The 26,042-nt window shown below is 45.0% G+C and overlaps 1 protein-coding gene across 1 annotated transcript in view; it reads left to right on the plus strand.

Moving 5' to 3' along the window:
• Positions 1 to 26,042, plus strand: part of LOC124043402 (RNA polymerase II subunit A C-terminal domain phosphatase-like) — a 128,114-nt gene that overhangs the window by 47,513 nt on the left and 54,559 nt on the right. Inside the window, exon 12 of the mRNA XM_046361983.1 lies at positions 13,253 to 13,530. Coding sequence (XP_046217939.1) covers positions 13,253 to 13,530 — 278 coding nt within the window. The remainder of the gene's footprint in view (positions 1 to 13,252; positions 13,531 to 26,042) is intronic.

Here is a 26,042-nt window from a genome sequence, read left to right on the forward strand (position 1 = left end):
TTCTTTGTGCGCCTGGCACTGTCTCCTCCCCTGGAGCTGTGTGCAATTTTGTCTCGCTTGGAATCTTTGCTGCTGCCTCGGCCCTGGTTTCTCACGTAGCCCGTATGCCTGACTCATGATGAAGTCTCCCTGGCCCTGGTTTCTCACGTAGCTCGCATGCCTGACTCATGATGAAGTCTCCCTGGCCCTGGTTTTCACGTAGCCCGATGAAGTCTGCCTGACTCATGATGAAGCCTCCCTGGCCCTGGTTTCTCACGTAGCCCGTATGCCTGACTCATGATGAAGCCTCCCAGTGGTTTCTCACGTAGCTCGTATGCCTGACTCATGATGAAGTCTCCCTGGCCCTGGTTTCTCACGTAGCCCGTATGCCTGACTCATGATGAAGCCTCCCAGGCCCTGGTTTCTCACGTAGCCGTTATGCCTGACTCATGATGAAGTCTCCCTGGCCCTGGTTTCTCACGTAGCCCGTATGCCTGACTCATGATGAAGCCTCCCTGGCCCTGGTTTCTCACGTAGCCCGTATGCCTGACTCATGATGAAGTCTCCCTGGCCCTGGTTTCTCACGTAGCCCGTATGCCTGACTCATGATGAAGTCTCCCTGGCCCTGGTTTCTCACGTAGCCCGTATGCCTGACTCATGATGAAGTCTCTCCTGGCCCTGGTTTCTCACGTAGCCCGTATGCCTGACTCATGATGAAGTCTCTCCTGGCCCTGGTTTCTCACGTAGCCCTGATGCCTGACTCATGATGAAGTCTCTCCTGGCCCTGGTTTCTCACGTAGCCCGAATGCCTGACTCATGATGAAGTCTCTCCTGGCCCTGGTTTCTCACGTAGCCCGTATGCCTGAGTCATGATGAAGTCTCTCCTGGCCCTGGTTTCTCACGTAGCCCGTATGCCTGACTCATGATGAAGTCTCTCCTGGCCCTGGTTTCTCACGTAGCCCGTATGCCTGACTCATGATGAAGTCTCTCCTGGCCCTGGTTTTGTTGATGCACTGCTTGAACAACACTTGTGTGTTGATAGCAGCCAAGTCAAGCTTGTTGTAGAATACCGCAACTGGTCAGCGGTGGGTGCCTCCTTTCAGAGTACAGCCGCGCCACCTGATCCAAAACATCCAAACCAACATATGGAACAGAAGAGAGGAGAAAACATTAGGATTATTTTCCCCATAGGAAAAACAACACGTGTTTTACAGAAGAGCATAATGCATTGCAGAACTGTATCTATATATGGTGACGCGTGTTATGTGCTACTGACATACCTCTGTTTTGGTTGTCGTTCCTGCTCGGTGTGTACCGTTTGGACCTTTTTTGCGCTCGGGTCTTCGGGGGGGTTCAGGCTGAGGCTCAGAATCAGAAGAATCTCATCAGAGATGTCATGGTTAATTTCTTCCCCACCATCTGAGTCGTTTTCATCCTGATTTTGTAGCAACGCTAACGCAGCATGTGCATCCATTTGTCTTGGTCTTATTGCCATTGTAAATTCTGCATACTCTCACTGTGTAGGCCAGAGTAGGCTGATAAAACTGTGGATTTGGTGGACCAATGTAGGGTAAGTACCATTTTGAGATTGTATTGATCTAGTTCTAATCTAATGGCCTGCCCTGTTCTTCATTCACAATTGGTGATTACATAATTCTGCATCATTCTTCCCCTCTCATCAACTTTCTCCCCCATCATACTTTACTTCATTTATTTAATCTGTTGTTATATGTGTGAAATTAGTTTAGGTTCAGTTTTGTGGCAATTATTGGGGTGATTATCAACTGGGCACGACACCTTCATGTTGGGAGAAGGAGGGGAGCGGGCCCCACTGTTGGGAGAAGGAGGGGAGCGGGCCCCACTGTCGGGAGAAGGAGGGGAGCGGGCCCCACTGTCGGGAGAAGGAGAGGAGCGGGCCCCACTGTCGGGAGAAGGAGGGGAGCGGGCCCCACTGTCGGGAGAAGGAGGGGAGCGGGCCCCACTGTCGGGAGAAGGAGGGGAGCGGGCCCCACTGTCGGGAGAAGGAGGGGAGCGGGCCCCACTGTCGGGAGAAGGAGGGGAGCGGGCCCCACTGCCGGGAGAAGGAGGGGCAACTGGGGGAAACCATTCAAATAATGACATGCCCTCCTTAAACTGGTTTTAACTCCACTTCTGTTTGATATTAAGATTCTAACAACGACAGTGTGTTATATAGACTTGTTTAGGACATGTCAAACTGAGGAAGGCATGACTTAAATGGCAGGGTAATAAAATAAATGAATTGATGAGAAGTCAAAATGACCATATGGGACTCTGAGACACGCGGTACAATAGGTGCTCTGTCCTATCTGGCACAAGACACTGAATGATTAGGATAAATGTTTCCGGTTCCTGTTCTCCGATTTGCTATTGAGGAAGTATTTTATCAAACCAATTTCATGGCGACACCTCACCAGTTCTGCTTTCACACGGTACTACTGGTGACACCTCCCCAGCTGAAGGTATTATCTCAGTGGGAACGCTGAACCTGGAGTTCCCTGCAGCTCCCTGGGGATCCACTTGTGCCCCTGTTGAGCATCATGACCCATCAGAATCACATTCACTTCTGCCTACAGCAGCATATTATACGCTTTCTAAGGCCTTCCTATAAGCCTTCATTCTTCTTCTTAGCCTGAGTCACTATACCAATAAGGGCTTGTAAGCATTTCACCTGTTGTATTTGGTGCAAATAAAATGTGTTTTGATCATGCAATTCAGTTCTGATGTGAATCAGAAAGGTGCATTATGTGTAATGCGGTCAAAACAGAGGTGACAGGTCTCATAACTCTTTGTAAAGCCGTGCTGTTTCCAACACCAAGGCTGTGTAGCAGTTTAGACAGCTCAGGTCACAAACTCAAGATCTGCATGTAGTTTCCTATGAGAAATTTGCTTTGAATTTCATAGCAGGATTTTACATTAAGCCTTGGGTGGCGATTCTTCTATATCTGCCTCCTAATTTGACTCTTAAACATATATTTACAGCTCTCGTGTCTAGGAGTACTCTGATACTTTTCCACTCAGTTTTGGGTCATTGTTCTTCTTAACTGAAGTTCATAAAGGAGACATGGACAGCGATGTGTGCCTCAGCCTGCTCTTGATTGCCTGTCAATCACTGATTAACATGTCCTCCGACTCTCGCATTACAGGTTTGGCTGTGAGCCTTCCCAACTTTTTAAGCCCAATCGCAACACACTAGTAGACAGTGGGTGAGGTGTGAAATAGCACCCTATATACCCTAACTGGGTCCTGGTCAAACGTAGTGTAGGGAATAGGGTGCCATTTCAGACGCAACCAGTGTTCTCTAAGGGATGGACCAAAGCGTTGCAGTGATGTCTAGAACATGTTCAGCTGATGTAGTTTTCTTCAAATGGACATTGACGGATCCAACTGATCTGTTCTGCTTGTGTTTCATCAATACACATCCATCCACACGTCTACTGCTTTTCATTCACGTCCTTTCATTAGCATTCAAGGAGACCGAAGTGAATTGACTGAAAGGAAATCGTAATGAGTCCAAGGTAAGAACGAGAGGCGGGAAGAGCTGTACATCTCTTTGTCTGTGTGGGTGTCAGATAATTCTAAAGTCCTGCTGTCAATTATCATGTCTCTCTGTCTGGATCGTTGCGTTTGAAGTGGCCAGTAACCAAGGTAACTCATGCAAAACAGATTGAGTCTTGGGGGGGTGTGCTGTGCGTACCTGGCTCATGGTCATATCTATGCAGGGGACTGAAGCCAGCCTGAATAGATTCTGAGAATGGAGACCAACAAGTGGAAACAAGCTCCAATCCATCTACACCGAACCAAAATATCAAATTCAACATGTAGCAATTTCTGAACTTTTACTGGGTAGATGGATTGGATTATATTTATATATTTATATTTATATATATAATATATATTTATATATATATTTATATTTATATATATATATATATTTATATTTATATTTATATATATATATATATATATTTATATTTATTTATATTTATATATATTTATATATATATTTATATTTATATATATATTTATATTTATATATATATATATATTTATATATATATATTTATATATATATTTATATATATATATTTATATATATATTTATATATATATTTATATATATATTTATATATATATTTATATATATATTTATATATATATTTATATATATTTATATATATATATTTATATATATATTTATATATATATTTATATATATATTTATATATATATTTATATATATTTATATATATATATATATTTATATATATATTTATATTTATATATATATATATATTTATATATATATTTATATTTATATATATATATATATTTATATATATATATATATATTTATATATATATTTATATATATATTTATATATATATTTATATATATATTTATATATATATTTATATATATATTTATATATATATTTATATATATATTTATATATATATTTATATTTATATATATATTTATATTTATATATAAATATAAATATTTATATATATATTTATATTTATATTATATATATATTTATATATATATATATATTTATATATATATATATTTATATTTATATATATCTGTTGCTCACAGATACTTGGGAGAGAAAAAAATTAAGTAGGGATGTGGATCAGAAAACCAGTTCGTATCTGGTGTGATCGCCATTTGCCTCATGCAGCTTGACGCATCTCCTTCGCATAGAGTTGATCAGGCTGTTGATTGTGGCCTGTAGTGTCGTCCCACTCCTCTTCAATGGCTGTGCAAAGTTGCTGAAGCCTTAAGGACTCTGATGACATGGCTCTGGTAGGACTCTTCTTTTCTTTTTTTTAAACAGACAAACAACCTTCAAGAATGGTGTCGGTCAAGTGCCCTCCACATCAATGTTTTAAAAGACAACGGAGCTGATCATCAATGGCAACAACTTACCAATATCCCAAACACTCGCTCTGAACGACCAACCAGTGGAGGTGGTTGAGTGTTTTTTTTTAAATACCAAGGGACACAAATTGATAACAAGCTGAGTTTTACAGAGAATGCAGACTTTTTTTTTTAAAGCAAGCCAACACCTGTTCTTAATCAGGAAATGAAAGGGGTTTGGGGTCAGCCAGGGTGTTCTGGAGAGGGTGTACAGCAGCTTGGTGGAGAGCATCCTCACCTTCAATATGACAGTCTGGTATGGTCATCTGAGCGTGAGGAGCAAAAGCAAACTGACCACAATAGTAAACACAGCCAGCAAAGTAATTGGTTGACCCCAGGCATATTTGAGCATTCTGTTCCACAAGGCAACCAAAAAGAAGACACTGGCTGTCGTTGGTGACCCCTCCCACCCTCTACACCCTCAGTTTGAGAGGCGTCCCACTGGCCGGTGCTTCAGACTGCCCATGGCCAAGAAGAACGTGTTCAAACATTAATTTGTTCCTTGTGCCGTTGGACTACTAAATACAACGTAAATTGTATCGGTATATGTACTTATCTGTCTAGTGCAGTTGGGACAGTTGCGAGTGAATGTATTCATGTCCTCTATGTTGTTAGTGTTTGCAACATGATGGACTGACTGGTTGAAATGTGTCTGATTGTGAGAATGTATGTGTATGTGATCCTTTTAATGAAGGTGATGCCAAAGAAACATGTCCATCCTGGATGGACAATAAAGATTGATTCTATTCTATATTGCTGGGAACTGTAACATGCTGTCGTACACGTCGATCCAGAGCATCCCAAACGTGCTCAATGGGTGACATGTCTGAGTATGGTTGATAGATTATCTTGCAAAGGAGAAATGCTCACTAACAGGGATGTAAACAAATTTGTGCACAAAATTTGAGAGAAATACTTTTGTTCATATGGAACATTTCTGGGTGCTTTTATTTCAGCTTATGAAACATGGGACCAACAATTTACATCTTGCATTTTTATATGTTTGCTTAGTATAAATAAACATTCAGGTCGTTTTATGGCTCTGTTAAGCATGGTGTACCTGTGGAGGGCCCTAACCTCTGCTTTCTTCAGCTTCTTACTAAAGCTTCTAGACCACTGGTGTAGAGCTGAATGAGCATGGCAAATTACAGCAGAAACGGCAGTCCAAACCCTAGAGTCATCGTTTTCTTAAGGCACTAACACTTTACTCTTCACTGGTGCGCTTCACTCATTCAGGGGTAGAGAGGTCAGTGCCTTTAGCCAGCAATAGAACAGTTCTGAATTGCCTTTATATTCCGGCTTCACTGCTCCTCGTAATAGCGAGGCCTCCGAAATACTCTGGCTCCCTGCAGCCTCCCTTTGGTGTTCTGAGAGGCTGTGCTGCTGCTGCTTGTTTCCCTCTGCTTGGGCCCTTATTACCAGTGGTGTAAAGTACTTAAATAAAAATACTTTAAAGTACTACTTAAGTATTTTATTTTTGTGCTTTACTATTTATATTTTTTGCCAACTTTTACTCCACTACCTTTTTTCCTGACACCCAAAAGTTACATTTTGACAGGAAAATGGTCCAATTCACACACTTACCAAGAGAACATCCCTGGTCATCTCTACTGCCTCTGATCTGGAGGATTCACAAAACACAAATGCTTTTTGTCAATTATGACTGGGTGTTGGAGTGTGACCCTGGCTGTCTGTCAAAACAAGTGTTTAAATTGTGCTGTCTGGTTTGCTTAATATAATAAATTTCAAATGGTTTATACCTTTACTGTGACTTTTTTTGATACTTAATAAGTACATTTTAGAAATTCCATTTACCTTTTTAGTATATTTAAAACCAAATACGTTTAGACTTTTACTTAAGTAGTATTTTACTGGGTGACTTTTACTATTAAGGCATCTTTACTTTCACTCAAGTATGACGATTGAGTATTTTGTTTCGACCACTGCTTATTACTCACAGAAACATGACATTGTGTGAAGAGAAATGCCTCTGGAAAAGACCATGGCTGTACTGCAAATGGCACTATTTCCTTTGCATTGCACTGCTTTTGACCAGGGCCCATATTAGTCTGATCTAAAGTAGTGCACTATGTAGGGAATAGGGGGCCATTTCTGGTTCGGGGGGGGAATATATTACTAACCGCTCTGACGTTCTGAACCGCGCTCTGGCTTCTGCAGGGTAGTGATTTGAGCCCATCACAAGGCAACCGTTGGGGCACGGCCGCACTGCCCACGGCAGGTACAGAGATGCGTTAAGCTGAATGTATTCAAGTTAGGCATATGTTTTTGCAAACAACCGGTAGTAGTAGGTGAAAGAGTGGAGCCTGTTTGGTTGTCTGTGACTGTCTTTTCAAGGATTACAGTGGTTGTGTTTATCAGCCATTTTAATAAAAGCCAGAGCCCATTTGTATGTGTTTTGTCAGTCTCTGTAATCCCTATTGATCTCAGCATGACTCTCCTTGGGGATTTTGGGGTTGGTTCGTGTTATTGCGAATGCCGTCTTGCCTCCGAGGGACCAAACACAGCCAGAGGAGATGACTGCTCTGCAGGGTTTCTTATTGACTCAATGCAGTGTGTGGAGACGATTTCTGTGATGTGAGGGTTTACATTGATTTGAAGTTGTCAAAAATATTTGTTGATGAAATGTGCTTTAGCGGTCAAAGAAGTACGTGTGCTTTGTTTGACCTTGTAATATAGCTTTAGTGCACTGCATTCATTTCACACCATTTCTCTGTTTATCTTTCTAGTTATAATGGATGCATAACGTAAGTGCTATTTCTTTCACATAAGTGTCTTCTGAGCCATTGGAATGAATACAGCTCTTTGTCATTGGTAGCATCTCAGTGCCTCTTGTATTGCTAGATTATAACTATTACACTCTCTTGAACATTACATTTACATTTACATGTGATGTAGAGCCTCCTATCTGACTGCTGGTGAGTTGTGATATATTGTCTACACTAGTTTAAAGTCCCACTCTGGGAGTGATATATATACAGTACTTTAAACTGCGTCTCTGTGATGTATACAGTACTTTAACATCATGTCTGACAGAAAGATGGCCCTGCCTCCTTGAAATGCATCACGAGCTGCCACAGGCACAGTTATCGATCATGTGGAGAAAGGGAGACAATATTGTCTGTCAACATACTCCTGGGGTATTCTGCGAAGTGCCGTTAGGAGGACAAACTTCCTCAAAGACAAAAACAGACAGGGCAGTGTGTGTTTGGGAAACACATAGCAGTTCTGCAACAGGAATCCACAGGCTTACGCTTGGTGTTAGGTTACTTTCCGTCAGTGAGAAACACGCACAAAACCCTTCTACCAACCGTCATTTCATCGACATTCCCAATTCGCAGGGGCCTTAGGGTGTTGAGCTACTTGTATTAGATTAAAACACCTAATAGCAGGCCAGTAAACATACACTTAGCAAAAATATAAACACAACATGTAAAATGTTGGTCCCATGTACCATGAGCTGAAATAAAAGATCCCAGAAATGTTCCATACATACAAAACTATTTTCTCTAAAATGTTGTGTATAAATTTCATCCCTCTTAGTGAGCATTACTATTTTGTCAAGGTAATCCATCCACCTGACAGCTTCTTGATATGCCACACCTGATTAAACAGCATGGTCATTACACAGATGCACCTTGTGCTGGGGACAATAAAAGGCCACTCTAAAATATGCTTTTTTTTTGTCACACAACACAATGCCACAGATGGCCCAAGTTTTGAAGGAGCATGAAATTGGCATGCTGACTACAGTAATGTCCACCAGTGCTGTTGAATGTTCATTTTTCTTCCAACCTCCAACAAAGTTTTAGGAAATTTTGCGAGATGTCCAACCAGCCTCACAACTGCAGACCACATCTAACAACGCCAACCCAGGACCTCCACATCCAGCTTCTACCCCTGCGGGATCGTCTGAGACCAGCCACCTGGACAGCTGATGAAACTGTGGGTTTGCACAACCAAAGAATTTCTGCACAAACTGTCAGAAAACATCTCAGGGAAGCTCATCTGCGTGCTCGTCGTCCTCACCAGGGTTTTGAACTGACTGCAGATCGGTAAATTCTCACCTTCGAACTGTACTAGGCAGGTGGCAGACATGGGGTCTTGTGGGCGAGCGGTTTGCTGACGTCAACTTTGTGAACAGTGTCCCATGGTGGCGGTGGGGTTATGATTTGGGCAGGCATAAGCTACGGACGACTGTTACCACAAATGTATTTTATCTATAGCAATTTGAATGCACAGAGATACCGTGACGAGATCCTGAGGCCCATTGTCGTGCCATTCATCCGCCGCCATCACCTCTTGTTTCAGCATGATAATCAACAGCCTGATCAACTCTATGTGAAGCAGATGTCGTGCTGCATGAGGCAAATGATGGTCGCACCAGATACTGGTTTTCTGATCTACACCCCTACCATACACAGATCTACACCCCTACCATACGCAGATCTACACCACCCCTACCATACGCAGATCTACACCCCTACCATACGCAGATCTACACCCCTACCATACGCAGATCTACACCCCTACCATACGCAGATCGACACCCCTACCATACGCAGATCGACACCCCTACCATACGCAGATCTACACCAGATCGACTACCATACGCAGATCGACACCCCTACCATACGCAGATCTACACCCCTACCATACGCAGATCTACACCCCTACCATACGCAGATCTACACCCCTACCATACGCAGATCTACACCCCTACCATACGCAGATCTACACCCCTACCATACGCAGATCTACACCCCTACCATACGCAGATCGACACCCCTACCATACGCAGATCGACACCCCTGCCATACGCAGATCGACACCCCTGCCATACGCAGATCGACACCCCTGCCATACGCAGATCGACACCCCTGCCATACGCAGATCGACACCCCTACCATTTTTAAAGTATCTGTCACCAACAGATGCATATCTGTATTCAGTCATGTAAAATCCATATATTAGATTTTCCTTATATGAACTGTAACTCAGTAAAATTGTATGTTGCGTTTAATAATGTTGTTCGGTGTGTAATGTTTTTATTGCTCGTTTCCTGCTGGTTCCACATCAACGTCATGCCTTAGGCTTTTCTCTATTTGCTCTCTGTCCGTCTAAATTGATGTTGTCAACAACAGTTTGTACCTTAATGAACCTGGCCAGACACCAATAATGAGCCCAGCTCTAGGGATGTTCTCTCTGCCGTGATCCCAGATCTCCACTGCTCTGACACGTGTAGTGCTGTGCTTATGACTTAATGGATGAAAGTCTACATGCTAGTTCTTCTGGAACCTCTGCTTCTCTCCTTCCATTATAAGGAAACATCTCTCCCTCCTGTTTCCAAATTGATTTAGTTTTACCTCTGTGAATGTGGGGGGCGTCTCACCCTATTTTAATTGACCCAAATGGCCCTCGGGGGACAGGGGATAATGAACACTAGGGGACTGCTGTAATAGTGTGTGAGGGAGTAGGACATCAGGACATTTGTAATTTGATTTGTCCTTTTCAAATTTGTGTATGTCACTCCTTTGTCCAAGGCCTGTGTTTCAGTTTGTAGCCTAAATTCTGGCTTCTCGTTGAGGTGTACTCTCTAAGGCTGAGTCCCAAATGGCATCCTGGTTAAATATAGAGAATAGGGTGCCATTGGGGAATTAACCTTTAATCTATCTATGTCTAGGTTAGGAGTGTAATTCTTCATGACATCAACAGATGTCTATTAGGAACCACTTGACTGTAAAGTACTGGTTGATACTATTATTCCTAATAAATCTACCTCCGGCCTTGTGAATGTTAACCTATTTATAGGTCTTACTCACATCGGCTAGGGAGAGCGTGATCCTACAGTCGTCTGAAACAGCTGATGCTCCCACACATGGTTCAGCGATGCTTGCCTCGAAGCGATCATCAAAGGAATTTAGCACATCTGGTAGGCTCGTGTCGCTAGGCAGTTCTCGGCTGGGTTCCCCTTTAACCCGTGATAGTTTGCAAGCCCTGCAATATCTGACGAGCGTCAGAGCCGGTGTCATATGATTCGATCTTAGTCCTGTGTTGACTATTTGCCTGTTTGATGGTTTGTCTGACTGCATCCGGACTAATGTCCTATATCTTGAAATCTGCAGCCCTAGCCTTTAGCTCAGTGGAGATGTTGCCTGTAATCCATGTCTTCTGGTTGGGATATGTATGTACGGTCACTGTGGGGACATCGTCGATGCACTTATTAGCCGGTGACTGATGTTGTAACCTCCTCAATGCCATCGGATGAATCCCAGAACATATTCTAGTCTGTGGTAGCGAAACAGTCCATTAACTTAGCATCCACTTCATAGGACCACTTCTGTATTGAGCCTGTCACTTATACTTCCTGTTTGAGTTGTTGTTTTAAGCAGGAATCAGGAGGATAGAGTTATGTTCTGATTTGCCCAATGGAGGGTGGGGGACAGCTTTGTATGTGTCTCTGTGTGGAGTAGAGGTGATCTAGAAGCACTTTGTTGAAGCACCTCTGGCAGCGATTACAGCCTCAAGTCTTCTTGGGTATGACGCTACAACCTTGGAAGTTTCTCCCATTTCTTTTTCTCTGTAGATCCTCTCAAGCTCTGTCAGATTGGATGGGGAGTGTGGCTGGTCTCTCCAGAGATGTTTGATCGGGTTCAAGTCCGGGCTCTGACTGGGCCACTCATACTTGTCCTGAAGCCACTCCTGCGTTGTCTTGGCTGTGTGCTTAGGGTCGTTGTCCTGTTGGAAGGTGAACCTTCACCCCAGTCTGAGGTCCTGAGCGCTCTGGAGCAGGTTTTCATCAAGGATCTCTCTGTACTTTGCGCCGTTCATCTTTGCCTCGATCCTGACTCATCTTCCAGTCCCTGCAGAGATGGTTGTCCTTCTGGAAGGTGTTCCCATCTCCACAGAGGAACTCTGGAGCTCTGTCCGAGGGACCACTGAGTTTTTGGTCACCTCCCTGACCATAGCCCTTCTACCCCAATTACTCAATTGGCAGGGTGGCCAGCTCTAGGAAGAGTCTTCGTGGTTCTGAACCTCTTCCATTTAAGGATGATGGAGGCCACTGTGTTCTTGGGGACCTTCAATGCTGAAGAAATATGTTTGTACCCTTCCTCAGATCTGTGCCTCGACACAATCCTGTCTCTGAGCTCTATGGACAATTCCTTCAACCTCATGGCTTGGTTTTTGCTCTGACATGCATGGTTAACTGTGGGACCTTGCATCGAGAGGTGTGTGTCTTTCCAAATAATGTCCAGTCAATTGAATTTACCAAAGGTAGACTCCAATCAAGTTGTAGAAACATCTCAAGGATGATCAATGAGAAGATTGAGGATTTATTATTTATTTAATCCCTTTTAGAATAAAGCTGAAATGTAACAAAGTGTGGTACAAGTTTTCTGAATACTTTCTGAATGCACTGTATATTATCCATGTCCTTGCTCAGCCATGACTCTGAGAAGCATAGTATATTACAGTCCTTAATGCCCTGTTGATAGGATAGTCTTGAACGGAACTCGTCCAGTTTATTCTCCAGTGATTGCACATTCGCCAATGTGGGCCTGCTCCAGGATAATCAATATGTCTTTCGTCTCTGACTCGTCCAAATTGAGGTTAGTGTTAGCTGTTCTGATGTCCAGAAGCACTTTTCGGTCATAGGTAACGAATACACAAAATGGCACAATTCGTCAAAAGCTCGTAAAAACGTCCACCATTCCATCCAGCACCATTATATTAGCTAATAATGTTTCAGATTCAATTTATATTAGCTAATAATGTATCAGATTCAATTTATATTAGCTAATATTGGATCAGATTCAGTTTATATTAGCTAATAATGGATCAGATTCAATTGAAAGAAAATATTGTCTCAGCTGTTTTTCCTATAGGAATATAAAGCCTTCGCCTAATGTGCATTCCTATAGACTTTCCAGGTAAGGGATCCTCTCTCAATAACGGTCCAAACAGCATCTGATTGGTGTTCCCTGCAGACAAAGAGGGATCTGATAGGTTATTCCCTTCAGAATAGACAGTAATTAATATTGGTAACAGGCCAGAGGAATCCATATGTGAAGAGCTGTTATGTAATTTGCTGCTAAATGTAAATGTGCAAGAGAACAAACTCTAAGTAAAGAGTTAAAGTGAGGGGTTGGTTCAGTGTGTTCTCTAATCATCTGATGGGATCTATGTGAAGAGTTGAGGTTTTGTCTACTGTATGTTGCGCTCTGGTGGACAGTGAGATGCCTGCTGTACTGTATAGACCACCCTACCCTGGGGGAGCCAAGCCTCACCAAACCAACTCTCTGTTGTCAGGTGGACGACATGCTCGATGAGGAGAGCGACGAGGAGGGAGAAGGCCGGGGGAAGAAGACTATGGAAGAGGAGATGGAGGAAGAAGAGGGGCAGCGGCCAAAGGGTTGTGGACAGAGCACTGAGGGAGAGAAGCACCACCAACGGCACCACCTCCGCGAGCAGCAGCACCATGACCAGCTGAAGCAGCAGGGTCTGGCTACCGTCGTAGAGGAGACTGAGAAAACACAGATGCCGCCTAGTCACCAGGGCGGTACAACGACGGCGGACAGCGTGCCAAGGTAAGGCCACCAGAGCACCACCTTTAAACCAGGCAGGGAAGTATTATGGAACCCATTACCAGATTAGCTGTTCTCTAACGGAAGAGTATGTGTTTCATCAAGCAACTTAATGATGAGAGTTTAAAGACGTCTGTAGCTATAAAGGTAAGGACTATGAAGGTAAGGGATGTGGTCATATTCACGATCGCAGGTTTGTTTCTGATTGGTGCTCTGTCGCTCACCACAGAACCACTACAGTCTAGTGGTGGTAATACCGAAGTAGCCATCCTCTCCTTCAATATTCCAGGCATGGTCTGTTTCCATGGTGATGTTTCCATGCTGGAAACAAACCAGTCAGATGGTTAGGGTTACAGTCTCCCACTTCTGCGGGACAGGGTTGCGAGTCTACACTTCCAGAAATCTGCCTCCCAGATGCTTGCCTTGCTCTGTGCTGACGCTGCCCAGTTTAGAGCCTGGAAACAGGGTGTAAAGGCCTCCATCTGTGTCCTCCACCCACACCACAGGGAAGCCAGGTGGGACAGGTCCTCAGTCATATGGTGTCCCTCCTAGGGATGTGCATGCTTATTCAAATATCCGAACGGAGGGTAGTATTCGAATACTTGTGATTTTATTTATTTTTTACAATTAAAAAATATATGGGCCTATTTTAACACAGGCTTTTTCTAAATTAGCTCAATGTGGAGTAAGAGTTCTCTAATGCAGTGCAGGATGGAATAAAATTATGGAATTAAAAGTTAGTGAAATGACAAGGAGTAGGCTACAACGGAAAACAAACAGGTAGGCTATTGTTTTATCGGAATTGGGTTGGGGAGAAAGCTCAGCATGTAGCCTCAATTAGCCTACAGTAGTTAGCTACAGCTGGCTAGCATACTTAGCTACAGCTGGCTAGCATACCTAGCTACAGCTGGCTAGCATACCTAGCTGGCTAGCATACCTAGCATACCTAGCTATAGCTAGGTTCTCTAGGCTACTCCAGTCAAAACAGGCACTGTTTGGGATGGTAAATAACACTGTGGCTGCTACCAGTTAGCTAATATTGGCTGTAGCTGAGTTGCCTTTGCTAGTGGCTACTGTGTCTCTCTCTCCATCTGCTCGCCCCCCATCTCACACACACACCGCCCCCGCCGCAGCTGCAGCAATAGAGCGCCAGCATCTCTCCCTCGCACAGCAGTGCTCAGGTCAAAACATAAGTTTAAAAAAATAACACATGTATTTCAAATATCCGGATATCTGACACAAATTCATGATACTATTTGAATAGTGAAATGATTTCAAACCCTAGTCTCACCTACATGAGTGGAGGAGCTTGGGCTTAGTTTTACACCTTGAGGAAGAGAGGAATGGACAGATGCCTTGTTGAAGTCTGCTGATCTGACTGTTTGTGTGTTACGACTCAAGGCTACTGAAGGCCGAAAGGTACTAAGCACCGCTGCCCAGAATGTCGGCAGTACATGTTGTTCCCATAGCACAGATCTTCCGTCTGCTCCTAAATTTGTAGATGGTTAATGTAAGCTAACTTGCACGCTGCACTAATGTTGTTGCTAGCAACCTAGAATTTGTAGTCCTTGTTGATACTACGAGAGCTTCTAAAATGAGTTAATCACACATAATTGCTTTGTAGATGATTCTCTATGTCTGTGAAGATATGTATTTTTTAAAGTACATTTTAAGTGGCGGGGGAAAAATAAACTAGAAAGAGTCCCATCTCCATAAAGCCATTTGAACGTGGATCTCCACCACTAGCTTTTCTTCTGGTGTTCAACCTTTTAAACTCTTGTAGCTGACTGTTGTAGTACATCTGTTGTGTATATTTGGCATGGGACGGAAAGAGAGACGGGCACAGAAACAGGCCAAAGGAGTATACAGAAGAGCTACAGCACCGTTCTGTGACTCTCTGCCTGTCTACAAGCACACAGAACCTGCAAACAATGAAAGCATCTCTTTTTAATGCAGCTTTGCCAATCAGAGTTGCCAGGTTGGACTCAGAGAGAGGGATCAGGATGAGAAGACTGATGGCCAGGAAAATAGGAAAAATAGAAGCGCAGGATAGGAGGTGGAGCATTAGGGCTGCTGTCATAAGATATGCTGCTCCTTGTTAGACCCACGGGGTGAGACACAATGTGAGAACTGAAGGCCGATAGGTACTTAGCACAGTAGGAGGCCTGTCATTCTCTTGGCTCATCATTGCAAAAGATTGGCTAAGCAGGAGGTAGACAGGTAGTCAAACGAGGTAGTGTTATTTATTCAGGAACTCTGTCTAGTGGCGACATTATGACAGCAAATATAGAGATTAGCCTACATCACACAAATGCTGATAGTTTTATAGATGGTAAATGACATGTGCAGAACGTGATCCGGATCCTTCGCTTTGAGAAAGTGGTTTCCGGGAGGGGTGGGGGCGAAATCTTTATATTCGCAGACACGGTATGGAACAAAAGACGAGGCCTGTTGGGTACCAAGCTGAGAGGGGAGCTGAAAGGAGTGATGATAACAAAGAAATAAGGCACTTTCCCCAGACTTTTATTTTTTACTCAACCGTGTCTCTTAATGTTAGTTTGATAACTGAGCCAGGCAGTCACACACTTCATATGAAACGAATGGGGCGGTAAGTGCAGCACAACGCACACAACCCTAAATGCTTTACCAAGCTAGCTATCAAGATGAAACAAATCATTTTATGAACTCCTTTATCCCATACTGCCAGTGCCAGTTTGCTTGCAGCTAACGTTCGCTAAACGGTTATCATTGTCATTTGCAGTTTGCACATGGCTAGTTAGCTACTCCACTGACTCTCAGCAGCTAACAGACAGCTGCTTCGTTCAAAACCGAATCCATTGAGATTTAATTATAATGTTGCTAGTTATCTAGTTGTGGCCATCTGGCTAGTTGTGACTATAAAGGTTCTATCTGCGTGAAGCATAGTTCTGAGATATTGAGCATCAAAGTTTCCACAATTCAGCTAAGAACTGTTTTGCAGTGAAATCATATTTTATAACCCATTAAGATTGCACCATTTATACCTCTGAAATGTCAATCTGGGTTCAGACATAAGGCTCTGACACATCTGAATTAGACATTTTCAGTTCCCACATGCTTCAAGAGGGCCACCATTGTTCCTGTTCCCAAGAAAGCTAAGGTAACTGAGCTAAATGACTACTGCCCTGTAGCACTCACTTCCGTCATCATGAAGTGCTTTGAGAGACTAGTCAGGGACCATATCACCTCCACCCTACCTGACACCCTAGACCCATTCCAATTTGCTTACCGCCCCAATAGGTCCACAGACGACGCAATCGCAACCACACTGCACACTGCCCTAACCCATCTGGACAAGAGGAATACCTATGTGAGAATGCTGTTCATCGACTACAGCTCAACTTTTAACACCATAGTGCCCTCCAAGCTCGTCATCAAGACCCTGGGTCTCGACCCCGCCCTGTGCAACTGGGTACTGGACTTCCTCACGGGCCGCCCCCAGGTGGTGAGGGTAGGTAACAACATCTCCACCCTGCTGATCCTCAACACTGGGGCCCCACAAGGGTGCTTTCTGAGCCCTCTCCTGTACTCCCTGTTCACCCACGACTGCGTGGCCACGCACGCTTCCAACTCAATCATCAAGTTTGCGGACGACACTACAGTGGTAGGCTTGATTACCAACTACGACGAGACGACCTACAGGGAGGAGGTGAGGGCCCTCGGAGTGTGGTGTCAGGAAAATAACCTCACACCCAACGTCAACAAAACAAAGGAGATGATTGTGGACTTCAGGAAACAACAGAGGGAGCACCTCCCCTATCCACAGGACAGTAGTGGAGAGGGTAGTGAGTTAAGTTCCTCGGCATACACATCACGGACAAACTGAATTGGTCCACCCACACAGACAGCGTTGTGAAGAAGGCGCAGCAGCGCCTCTTCAACCTCAGGAGGCTGAAAAAATTTGGCTTGTCACCAAAAAAACTCACAAACTTCTACAGATGCACAATCTAGAGCATCCTGTCGGGCTGTATCACCGCCTGGTACGGCAACTGCTCCGCCCACAACCGTAAGGCTCTCCAGAGGGTAGTGAGGTCTGCACAACGCATCACCGGGGGCAAACTACCTGCCCTCCAGGACACCTTCACCACCCAATGTCACAGGAAGGCCATAAAGATCATCAAGGACAACAACCACCCGAGCCACTGCCTGTTCACCCCGCTATCATCCAGAAGGCGAGGGCAGTACTGGTGCATCAAAGCTGGGACCGAAAGACTGAAAAACAGCTTCTATCTCAAGGCCATCAGAATGTTAAACAGCCACCACTAACATTGAGTGGCTGCTGCCAACACACTGACATTGACACTGACTCAACTCCAGCCACTTTAATAATGGAAATTGATGTAAAAAATGTATCACTAGCCACTTTAAACAAGGCCACTTAATATAATGTTTACATACCATACCCTACATTACTCATCTCATATGTATATACTGTACTCTATATCATCTACTGCATCTTGCCTATGCCGTTATGTACCATCACTCATTCATATCTTTATGTACATATTCTTTATCCTTTTACATTTGTGTGTATAAGGTAGTAGTTGTGGAATTGTTAGGTTAGATTACTCGTTGGTTAGGTTAGATTAGATGACTCATTGTTAGGTTAGATTACTCATTGTCGGAACTAGAAGCACAAGCATTTCGCTACACTCACATTAACATCTGCTAACCATGTGTATGTGACAAATAAAATTTGATTTGATTTTAAGAAAGCTGTAGCTGCTATAATACAATTTTATCAAGATAGTCAGAACACAACTTGCGTACCATTATTGATGGCTAGACTAGCCTAGACAATACTAAAAAGGAGATGGGAAAGATGTGTTCTGATTGGTCCATCTGTATATGTTCAGGCTTGTGATTGCAGATCGAACCGGGCGCTGGTCTGTTGGGCACCTGGGCCGTATTCAGCAAGGTACATTTGAGTCATTTAGCAGACATTATTTTCCAGAGAGACTTGCAGGAGCAACTATGGTTAAGTGCCTTGTTCAAAGGCACACCGACAGATTGTTCAACTAGTCAGCTCGGGATTTGAAACCAGCAATCTTTACGTTACTGGCCCAACGCTCTTAACCGCTAGGCCACCTGCCCGCCCAACATTTGTGAAGCATTCGGATATAAATAAATGTTGTAGAACTCTGACATGTAGAATAAGTAAATCACGCTGGCCGTTTTCATGAAAGAGCGTTCTATCAGTGCTACAGTCGTTCACTCTACCAGCGTCTCCTCGGAGCCGTGACACTGCTGATAGACATGCAAATTAAGTCCATTGCCTTGTTCGCGCTAGCTTTCTCTCTCCCCGTCTATCCGTCCACCCTTCCCTCTCTCTCACTCTTTGTCTTTTTCCCCAATCTATGCATCCACCCCTCTCTGTCTCGCTCTTCCTTTCTCTCCTCTAGTGATTTAATGTGTAAAGCTGTCTGTTTGCAGGGAGTTTACTGTAACATCAGGATGCACCTCTGAATACTATACTTGAAAAAGCCTGGCATTTCTACATGAGTACTTAGTATAAGGCATTCATACAACATTAAATATCCCTCACTGCTAGTATAATACTGGTGTCGTACTGTTAAAGAAATAAGAAAAGTGAGTCTGGCAAAGTGAGTATGATAGTTCTGTGCCACTTTACATCTACGGAATGACCGGATGTACAAGGGACTGAATTGGACTGGTTCTATTTTGGACTAAGAGGTGAGCGTGCCTCCATCTCTTTTCTTCTCCGTCTTTATATCCCTCACCTCCACCACTTCTTCATTTTAGCCTCTAAACTGACAGGAACCTGTTGCTAAGATACAGTAGAACTAGAGAGCCATAGAACCAGCGTCTTTTCTCTTGAGACGTTCAGCCCCTCTGGCGTCCTGGTCCCCTGAAGTTATTTAATCAAAACACGTAAAAAGGTATCTAGGGCAATACCCCTTACCCCAGCTCTATCTTTTCAGTAGAATGAATGACAACTGATGTTAGCTTTTTTATTTATTTTTTACCATGGAGAGATCCAGAAGAAAAGTTTGTTTTCATCCAAGTATGACGACATCAAAAACATAGAGATTTTTCAATTTGTTATCTTGAATAAAAGTACATGTTTGCACCCTTTATTCCTTTGTGCAGCTTTTCATTCAGTTGAATGCACACAGGCATATGTGGGATGCCAACAGAACTGAAAACTAAATGAAGAATGCACCTTGCCTTCCTCCGCTCCTTTTGGTCATTGTCCTTCACCACATGAGTAGAATAACAGTTATCTCAATCCGTGTGGGATGTAAGTCTGTGTTCTCTGTTTACTAAATGGCTATTCAAAAAAAGCTGCCATTGACTAGGACTTTTGCGATCTGCGATATTTAGACTATATTTAGACAATACTGATTAATGTTCTCGACTTTCGACTACTTCATTTTTCCTATGGCCAGTTGCCATGGATACCGTCCGGGCAGAGAAACAGTAATGTGATGTTGTCAAGTTCTGTAATTAACAACTGGGAGAGAAAAAGACCATTTCAACACTGCCCTTCTAACCATTTTTAAATCAGCTTTGAATGGCTACTTATGTAACCTCCAACTTTTCAGCGCATCTATACTCCCTCCCTTATCTGCACTTTCAACTTGATTTAAATCAGTCAGTCAGGTAGGTTAAGGTCGGCCTCAGAAGTCATGGGCTGAATATCGCGGATTCATTCTGACAGCGTGTTAGTACCTATTACCCCTAAGTCATCAACAGTGATGATTAAATGTGAATGGGCGTCGCAAAAATAGGGGGGTTATTTAAAATAAAAAAACAGCAGTTTATGGCAGTTTTTTTTTTTTTTGTCAATGAAAAGTACAGCACTTTCACCTCTGCGGGAGATGGTCTATCTTTGGAAGAGGTGAGAGGCAGCCTAGCGGGAGGAAGGAGGTGGGAGGTACTCACCCTCTACCCCAGTTCTTCATTCTGCAATGATTGCAATCAGCCACCACTCCACGCCATGTTATGCTACTCTTGTCATCTGGAGTGGTGTGGTCGGATGCTTGATTTCCGCAGCGGCTAGGAGTTTTCTTCAGAAAGTCGAGGCATTTTGAATGTAATAATAATAGAGATTGGCTACTAATGCCGTCATGGTCCCTAGCTGTGTTGATGTAACATACAGGAAGGAACATCTCTGGCCATGAAGTTGAGGGGCTATAATGGTGGGTTAGGATGGCAATGACGCACAGACTCGTCAGCAATCAATTCTTCTAGAAAATGAATAATCTTCCCCCCCACACTGCAACTGAACTGCCTGAGCAAAATAGATGTGACATTTGTCACAAAGTTGAGTTTTTTTTCAACTTGAAGCACAGAGGGATGGAGAGCCCTTGAGTTAACGCCACCATCTTTAAAATCACTGAAAAGTTATTGTCTGAATTTTTCTCCAACTGTCCGTTCATGTTCTGACTCCAATACTACTTTACTGGTCAGAGGTTTGACCTTTCCTTCCTGGCACACTCTCTTTTATTTCTTTTTAAGCAGTTGAAAATATCACTTAAGCTACTGTCTAAGCTGGAGCAAGTAAGGTGAGCGTATTTAAAAGAGATAATAGTCATTTAAATCCATCATGTTGACATTTGTACTGTAATTAAGTTTGTGTGTTCATTCCATTAAGTTCTGTTTGGTCTTGGCTCCACTGCCTCCCATTTCTCTCAGGACAAATGGAGGAGAACAGAGTCCTTTATCACGCTGGCAACTCTGTTTTTAAAGTCTAGAACCACTATATACAAAGTATATAAGCACTACAGCAGAGTGAAATAATTTCACTGACTCTGAGCGTTGGATGTTTCAGACATGCCTAGCCACCACCAGTGATGTTAAGTAGTACTTTCAAGTATTTTTACTCTAGTTGTTTTTTGGGGGTATTTATATTTATGTCTTTATATTTTGTCTACTTTTACTCCACTACGTTCTTAAAGAAAATAAGGTACTTTTTACTCCACTACGTTCTTAAAGAAAATAAGGTACTTTTTACTCCAGGACGGGAAAATGATCCAATTCACACACTTATCAAAATAACATCCGTGGTCATCCTGACTCCCTCTGATCTGGCGGACTCACGAAACACAAATGCCTCATTTGTAAATTATGTTGGAGTGTGCCCCTGGCTGTCTGTAAATGAGAAAAACAAGAAAATTGCGCCATCTGGTTTGCCTAATATAAAGAATTTGAAATTATTTATACTTTTACTTTTGATACTTAAGAATATTTTAGCAATTGCATTTACCAAATACTTTTAGACTTTTACTCTGGTAGTATTTTACTGGGTCTTTCACTTTTACCTGAGTCATTTTCTATTAACGTATCTTCTGCTTCTACTCAAGTATGACGAGAGCATAGTATATAGAGCTGCTAGACAACCCAGAGTCATTGACACGGATCACACATCTCTATGCAGGGTTTAACGAGTCATGCCTGGCTGTCTGCCTCAGGGTAGCAGGGATGAGATGAGTAAGATGACGGCCGCGTGTGTGTCTGTCCGTATCCGTGCGGCGGGAGCCTGTTGGTCTGCGTAAACTGTCAGTCGTCCACAAAGAGCTGACGGCCTGCCGCAGGCCTCTTTCTGGTCTGGAGACTCAGCGTGCCAGACAGAGATCTCAATGGGTCACTGGTGCCTTAGCAGTCATGAATATGCATTAATATGTGTAATAAGTAATGACATCTTGAGGGCAACATTGAACAAATAATGGCTCGCTCTTGCATTTTCTATCTAACCCTCTTCCCTTTTCCTTTGTGATATTCTCCTTTCTCTTACTTTGTGTGTTATATGTCATACATTGACTTTCGGCCCATGGGACTTACAACAGTTAGGCCAACCTTATTAATTTCCTGTTGTCTGCTGCCTTTCCTCATTTCTCTCGCTCTCTCTCTCTGCCTCGCTCGCTCTCTCTCTCTCTGCCTCGCTCGCTCTCTCTCTCTCTGCCTCGCTCGCTCTCTCTCTCTCTGCCTCGCTCGCTCTCTCTCTCTCTGCCTCGCTCGCTCTCTCTCTCTCTGCCTCGCTCGCTCTCTCTCTCTCTGCCTCGCTCGCTCTCTCTCTCTCTGCCTCGCTCGCTCTCTCTCTCTCTCTGCCTCGCTCGCTCTCTCTCTCTCTCTGCCTCGCTCGCTCTCTCTGCCTCGCTCGCTCTCTCTCTCTCTCTGCCTCGCTCGCTCTCTCTCTCTCTCTGCCTCGCTCGCTCTCTCTCTCTCTCTGCCTCGCTCGCTCTCTCTCTCTCTGCCTCGCTCGCTCTCTCTCTCTCTCTGCCTCGCTCGCTCTCTCTCTCTCTGCCTCGCTCGCTCTCTCTCTCTCTCTGCCTCGCTCGCTCTCTCTCTCTCTCTGCCTCGCTCGCTCTCTCTCTCTCTCTGCCTCGCTCTCTCTCTCTGCCTGCCTCGCTCTCTCTCTCTCTGCCTCGCTCGCTCTCTCTCTCTCTCTGCCTCGCTCGCTCTCTCTCTCTCTCTGCCTCGCTCGCTCTCTCTCTCTCTCTCTCTGCCTCTCTCTCTCTCTGCCTCGCTCGCTCTCTCTCTCTCTGCCTCGCTCTCTCTCTCTCTCTCTCTCTCTCTCTCTGCCTCGCTCTCTCTCCTCTCTCTCTCTCTGCCTCGCTCTCTCTCTCTGCCTCTCTCTCTCTGCTCTCTGCCTCGCTCTCTCTCTCTCTGCCTCGCTCGCTCTCTCTGCCTCGCTCGCTCGCTCTCTCTGCCTCGCTCGCTCTCTCTGCCTCGCTCGCTCTCTCTCTCTGCCTCGCTCGCTCTCTCTGCCTCGCTCGCTCTCTCTCTCTGCCTCGCTCGCTCTCTCTGCCTCTCTCTCTCTCTCTGCCTCGCTCTCTCTCTCTGCCTCGCTCGCTCTCTCTCTCTCTCTGCCTCGCTCGCTCTCTCTCTCTCTCTCTGCCTCGCTCGCTCTCTCTCTCTCTCTGCCTCGCTCGCTCTCTCTCTCTGCCTCGCTCGCTCTCTCTCTCTCTCTCTGCCTCGCTCGCTCTCTCTCTCTCTCTCTGCCTCGCTCGCTCTCTCTGCCTCGCTCGCTCTCTCTGCCTCGCTCGCTCTCTCTGCCTCGCTCGCTCTCTCTGCCTCGCTCGCTCTCTCTGCCTCGCTCGCTCTCTCTGCCTCGCTCGCTCTCTCTGCCTCGCTCGCTCTCTCTGCCTCGCTCGCTCTCTCTGCCTCGCTCGCTCTCTCTGCCTCGCTCGCTCTCTCGCTCGCTCTCTCTGCCTCGCTCGCTCTCTCGCTCGCTCTCTCTGCCTCTCGCTCGCCGCTCGCTCTCTCTGCCTCGCGCTCGCTCTCTCTCTCTGCCTCGCGCTCGCTCTCTCTCTCGCTCTCTCTGCCTCGCGCGCGCTCTCTCTCTCGCTCTCTCTGCCTCGCGCGCGCTCTCTCTCTCGCTCTCTCTCTTCCGCGCTCGCTCGCTCTCTCTCTTCCTCGCTCGCTCTCTCTCTCTGCCTCTTCTTCCTCGCTCGCTCTCGCTCTCTCTCTCTTCCTCTCTCTCTGCTCGCTCTCTCTCTCTTCTCTCTGCCTCGCTCTCTCTCTCTCTCCGCGCTCGCTCTCTCTCTCTTCCTCGCGCTCGCTCTCTCTCTCTCTCCTCGCGCTCGCTCTCTCTCTCTTCCTCGCGCTCGCTCTCTCTCTCTCTTCCTCGCGCTCGCTCTCTCTCTCTTCCTCGCGCTCGCTCTCTCTCTCTCTTCCTCGCTCGCTCTCTCTCTCTCTCTTCCTCTTCCCGCGCTCGCTCTCTCTCTCTCTTCCTCGCGCTCGCTCTCTCTCTCTTCCTCGCGCTCGCTCTCTCTCTCTTCCTCGCGCTCGCTCTCTCTCTCTCTTCCTCGCGCTCGCTCTCTCTTCCTCGCGCTCGCTCTCTCTTCCTCGCGCTCGCTCTCTCTCTCTTCCTCACGCTCGCTCTCTCTCTCTCTGCCTCGCTCGCTCTCTCTCTCTCTCTGCCTCGCTCGCTCTCTCTCTCTCTCTGCCTCGCTCGCTCTCTCTCTCTCTCTGCCTCGCTCGCTCTCTCTCTCTCTCTGCCTCGCTCGCTCTCTCTCTCTCTCTGCCTCGCTCGCTCTCGCTCTCTCTCTGCCTCGCTCGCTCTCTCTCTCTGCCTCGCTCGCTCGCTCTCTCTCTCTGCCTCGCTCGCTCTCTCTCTCTCTCTCTGCCTCGCTCGCTCTCTCTCTCTCTCTCTCTCCTCTGCCTCGCTCTCTCTCTCTGCCTCGCTCGCTCTCTCTCTCTCTCTCTGCCTCGCTCGCTCTCTCTCTCTCTCTCTCTGCCTCGCTCGCTCTCTCTCTCTCTGCCTCGCTCGCTCTCTCTCTCTCTCTGCCTCGCTCGCTCTCTCTCTGCCTCGCGCTCTCTCGCTCTCTCTCTCTCTCGCTCTGCCTCTCTCTCCCGTCGTGGATGTGAGAGTCTCTAAAGACCGCAGTGAATGGTCTGTATCTAGAGTGGTTCTTAACACGTGGCGCTTTTCTTTTAGCCCTATGGACTGTACCATCCTCCTGCGATATAGTCAATGTAACCAGGACTATACATATTCATACATACATTCAAAAAGATTTAGCCTTTGATTAATTAGCCTGTGTAGATGTTTTAAGATTCTTCTCATCTTTCCCCTTTAATCTTCTCATTTCTATTATTTGATGCACTTTGTTAATAATATGTGTTTCCTGGATGTATTCAGCTGCTTGGCTCTAATTAAAGACTCAGGTTGCTTTGATCGGCTATAAGACTATCACCAGCCGTGCGTATGCGCGACTGTGTGTGTTGACTAGAGGGGTGTCATAATTATTACTTGTCAGATTGAGTGTGTCTCTAATGTAGTTTTGCGTTCATTTTATCCTGCCTGCAGTTCCCGTATGTTCCCCTCCTCATCCCAGATTACACACCACAGTGCCTCCCATTTCACGCAGCATCACAATAACATCACAAATCCTACCAACGCATGCCTAAAATACAGCTACAAACAATGGCACTTATGACAACCTAAACCAGTCTTTATACAGTGTACCGTATACACCAAGAGATAAGGAACAGCAGGGAACATTGAGGCTACAGCTCTTACCAGGATTTAGCCTAAAACTCTTTCTCTCTGCCGAGGAGGCTGTCTCTGCCTTCAGGGTGTCTTGACCTCCAGAAGGCTCTGCGGAGGCCTGATCATTGTTTCATCTTGTTAGCGCCTCTGTAGGTGGTGTGTTTGGAGCCATGAGGAGATGAGCCCCATGCAGTGTCCTGGCCATGTCTGACTCAATCAGGAATAAATATGGAACTGACCGACCTGCTCTCCTCTGAACAGTGCTGTTTTATCTAACGCTGCTCTGAATTGGACAGATTTATGGAAACAAAATAGGACTTTGGAGTAGGGTCAGTGCTGATCTACTGTATAACGAGGTTATGCTCGTGAATTACTACAATGATCATGTTTCACATCTAAAACCAGGGTATAGGCCTACTGTTCAATATGTTTGGCAATCTGGATTTGATGTAATTCCCCCTCCTGCTGTTGTCGTGGAAATTCAGAACAGAGAGAGACTTCAAACAATCGTCTTTAT

The sequence above is a fragment of the Oncorhynchus gorbuscha genome, linkage group LG09 (assembly GCF_021184085.1).
Source record: "Oncorhynchus gorbuscha isolate QuinsamMale2020 ecotype Even-year linkage group LG09, OgorEven_v1.0, whole genome shotgun sequence".
Taxonomy (NCBI): Eukaryota; Metazoa; Chordata; class Actinopteri; order Salmoniformes; family Salmonidae; genus Oncorhynchus; species Oncorhynchus gorbuscha.